Source organism: Sphaeroforma arctica (genome assembly GCF_001186125.1).
Source record: "Sphaeroforma arctica JP610 unplaced genomic scaffold supercont1.991, whole genome shotgun sequence".
Classification (NCBI taxonomy): Eukaryota; class Ichthyosporea; order Ichthyophonida; genus Sphaeroforma; species Sphaeroforma arctica.
In genome coordinates, this window is record NW_014039567.1 from 22,436 (window position 1) to 27,096 (window position 4,661).

The window sequence follows — 4,661 nt, forward strand, 5'->3', positions numbered from 1 at the left end:
AAATTAAGTACTAACGAACTAATACGTATAGTATATATATATATATATATATATATATATATATCAGCCCAATCTATGTATCCTATTTGAACCTATATCAAAAAGAGTACATACGAACATATGTCTACCATAGTGTAACACATATACTTAATCATACATATGGACATATATGCATCTACCAAATTCTATCATGTATACTTAATTATATATATGTACATAAATATTCAAGTACTACACATGTTTGCCTACCCATATCCTTTATCAAGACATAGACGTGTATGCCTTTTCTGATAAGGAAGACAAAACATACAAAACACGAAACAATAAATTTTCCCCTCACCTTCGTTTCATTCGCTGCATCTGTGTCTTGGTTGATTTGCACTGTTCGTGAATACAAGAGATGAGCATCCATGAAAGTATAAAATAATCTCTTATATTTCCTGAATAATACGTATGTAAGTATACTTGGAGTACCCAAGGCCATCGAGAACCCAAGGTGTATCCGGACCCAGAAACATTGGCCGGTGACGGTGAACTATGTTTGTACTTTGGGTGTGGTATCCCATGCATAGCTTTCCATACCCTCCATAAACATTGGGGCGGTTCGATAAAAGAAATGCAACAGTAGGAAACCCCTCAAATATAATTCGATGCCAGAATATTTTGATATATAGAATAACAAAGAGCATTCAAGTACATGATCTTATGAGACGAATGATGCGAGGCCAATGATAACTCTGATTGACAAACTCATGCGTTTGTTGTAGAGCAAGTGCGAACTGTTTTAAATGACAAGTTTGGTAGCTAGGATTTGGTGCAGGTAGAGTTTGCAAGCTCATGTGACTATACTATATACATGTGAAGCCACATGTCCATTGTGTACGGTGTTAGGAATTCAGCCACAAACCAACTACACACATAACTTATACCCATGTGCTCTTGTGCCATCCTGTGTTAAGGATACCATATTGCAGAAACTTACTCAGACCCGATTCGCTGCCGCCAACAGGGAGAGCCATGTCACCATCGTTAATTACAGCGTTGTAGGCGAAACTCTCCTTACGCTGCTTATTATCGATCAGTGGGCATGGGCTTGCTGAGTATGGAGCAACGTTGAACGAATACTTAAGACTCCGAATAGCCACAGGCATGAGCTCCAGAGCAAGTGTGGCGTCAAAAGTGAATCGTGTGTGCATAGAACATACTCAAGTTGAGCACAGACTGAGGCAAGCAGTACACACAACCAGGCGCAGGCGAAAGAGTGTATGACACTGCTTTGCAGAGTTGCCAAAGTATAAAGTATCGTACGCAACGACACCTACATCACATCAACACCACAGACGCCTACATATCACACACGTTCAATGAAAATGTACACGCAAACAAAGCATAAACACAACCAAGCCGTACGTACAACAAGCAACGGTCGCACCAGAATTGGAGGGTCCGGCGGTGTCGCGATCATATTGTGCTGAGTTTTGGGAGTTTGTGACGCTATCACGAGGTGTCAAAAACCTGTCAGACACTTTAGGTGCCAATGACTGGTCAGACGTTGCCGGTGGGGTGTCAGGCGTTCGCGACGGCAACGGGGTTGGGGGAGCGGCGCCAGGAAAACGGTCTAATACTGAGCGAACATTGTACGTGTGCGTGGTTGGAAAGTAGGGGATACGATAAGCGGTCGAGAGTCCAAAACATATTTTCTTTTATAGAGGAACGGGAGGGTGCATATAAGTATATGTTTAGATATATACATATGTAAGTATGTATCTGTGTGTGGGTGCTTATAAGTTATGTTTAGATACATACATGTGTAAGTATGTATCTGTGTGTATATAATAGGTGTGTATGTGCATGTGCGTATACAAAAAAAAATTTCTTTGTACACAAGATGCAGGTTAAAAGTCGATAGGCAAAGAAGACGGGGGGAAGAGAGGCAGGAAACCGCCGTCGCCTCTGCAGAAATAATTATTAATCAGGGGCAAAGGTGTGCAACCGGCATGATTGTAGTGCATGTAGTACACACCAAGTGTTGAAATAGCACTAGGCGCGTTTCTGTACTATTTACACGGCAGCAATGAAGCGGACAACAAGCGGTCCTAAACAATACTACAATATATAAGTGTGGCTCGTACATGTGTTGGCTACCTTTTTGGGTTGCATATTAGGTATAGCTGGTCCATGGGTGGACTATTTTTTTGGGGTGCGTTTTAGGTATCTGATTCATGAGTTGACTTACTTTTTGGAGTGCGTCCTAGGTATCTGATTCATGAGTTGACTTACTTTTTGGAGTTTGGTTTAGGTATCTGATTCATGAGTTGACTTTTTTTGGGGTGCGTTTTAGGTATCTGATTCATGAGTTGACTTTTTGGGGGGGGGTGTTTTAGGTATCTGATGCATGAGTCGACTTACTTTTTGGAGTGCGTTCTGGGTATCTGATTCATGAGTTGACTTTCTTTTTGGAGTGCGTTTTAGGTATCTGATTCACGAGTTGAATTTTTTTTGGGGTGTGTTTTAGATTATCTGATTCATGATTTGATTTACTTTTTGGAGTGCGTTTTAAGTATCTGATGCATGAGTGGAGTGCGTTTTAGGTATCTGATGCATGAGTGGAGTGCGTTTTATGGCTGGTCTAGTTGTTACCTTACCTTTTTAGGTGCGCTTAGATATCGCTGGACCTTGAGTTAGTTTACTTTTTGAGATACGTTCTAGGTATGGCTGGTCCATGCGATAAATTGTTTCTTAAAAGGTGCATTTTAGATCTGGCTGGGTCGTTGTGTTGACTTACTTTTTGAGGTGCGTTCTAGGTATGGCTGGTCCATACATTAAATTGTTTCTTAAAAGGTGCGTTTTAGATCTGGCTGGGTCTTTGTGTTGACATTACTTTTTGAGGTGCGTTCTAGGCATGGCTGGTCCGTGCGATAAATAGTTTCTTAAAAGGTGCATTTTAGATCTGGCTGGGTCATTGTGTTGACTTACTTTTTGAAATGCGTTCTAGGTATGGCTGGTCCATGCGATAAATTAATTCTTCAAAGGTGCGTTTTAGATCGGGCTGGGTCGTTGTGTTGACTTACTTTTTGAGGTGCGTTTTAGATCTGGCTGGTCTTTGCGTTGACTTACTTTTTGAGGTGCGTTTGTCATCCTTGAGCTCGTCGTCGACAAGATAGAACACACACAGCGACTCCAGAATGCATAGGAACAGAACGATGTAGGAGAACAGGATCTGTGTGGACGGGAAGACAGTCCAGAGGGGCAGACTGAGAAATCTGAACTGACTATACCAGATTGATATAGGGCTAAGACACTTAGAATATAATTAGAGGTCCGAATTTGTCTGGGAAATACCCAAAATCGAAAGACACGCTTGCAGATGCCACAGTTGGTATGGGTTAGAGCCATTGTTTGACAAGTGCCAGAAAGCTCCTGAGAGATTCAAAAGGTAAGACCCGCCCGTGCTTTAGAGGTGAGGTATTAACACCGAATGAATAGAATACAACAACGCCACAGACAGATTGGTGTACTACTATACAGCCCCAAAACCCAATCAACAGCTGAGATGAACCCCCGAAGGAACGATGTTGAGTGAAGGTACGAGCCGATAGTGCAATAGAAGGACTACAATAGAACTCGGCAATTGCAATATGTGCAGGAACAGTACATGGCAGCGCAGAATGTGTGATCAGACACAGCAGTCGAAGGGCAGAAAGACACTCAGCAGCAACAGCACGATGTGGGGACTGCAATATTGAATATGGCATGAAATCTTATACATACGCATTGATCTAGTGCTGTAGAGTGTCATAGTGTAGACATTGCCAACAATGAAACGAGTAGAAGCCGGGCAGTGAAGCAAGGACGTAAAATACATGTAACCATTCCAGACATGAGAGGAGATGCGCAATGTTGATATATAAATTACATGCGGACGACAACCATGTAGGATGATTAGTATGCGCTTCAGCGCCAAATCCGTTAAAACGTGGAACCATAAAAGGTTAAGCAAAGAAAGTGTGGCCACGCTGCGGACGGTGAATATAGTGTCTACAATGCCGCTACACGCATGCACCCAACTAATACCTTCAGACACCGTTCATTCAGGTACACCCGAAGCCTTATCTGCGAGAAATTAATCCATCACATTGAACTGCGCATGCTGAAATGTAGGTTCGCGTGAACTCAGACTGACAAGTCCTCGGCAACTGTCGGGGAGTTTCTGGTACCTTTGAACAAATTCTTCACTCCAGATCTTTAAGACAGGCCTTTGGCGAGTGCCGGACAAATCCGGCACAGCCAAACAACCAATCACAATACACAAATAAGCACCTGAGCGGCAACCTATTACAGAACATCTATAAGTACCTGAGCGGCAACCAATTACAGAACATCTATAAGTACCTGAGTGGCAACCAATCACAATACACCTACAAGTACCTGAGCGGCAACCAATCACAATACACATATAAGTACCTGAGTAGTAACAGGGGTGAAATACGAACTGGATGGCAGGTTACCGTTGATGACAAACTGCAGCGCTGTCAGCGCCAGGAACAGTGTTATAACCACCCCTAGCCGCTCCTCTAAGAACACTGGGTCAATCCTATTCGCATACGTAAGATGAGACGATTATGATGAGTTTTGTTGTATCAGCTACTTTACTATAATAT

The 4,661-nt window shown here is 42.5% G+C and overlaps 1 protein-coding gene across 1 annotated transcript in view; it reads right to left on the bottom strand.

Annotated features, from left to right (window-relative positions):
- The window catches only part of SARC_09578 (hypothetical protein), a gene marked incomplete at its 5' end in the record, with an annotated part of 3,746 nt that extends 2,550 nt beyond the window's left edge, over positions 1-1,196 (bottom strand). Inside the window, 2 exons of the mRNA XM_014296402.1 lie at positions 341-381; positions 983-1,196. Coding sequence (XP_014151877.1) covers positions 341-381; positions 983-1,196 — 255 coding nt within the window. The remainder of the gene's footprint in view (positions 1-340; positions 382-982) is intronic.
- Between the last annotated feature and the right edge of the window lie 3,465 nt (positions 1,197-4,661).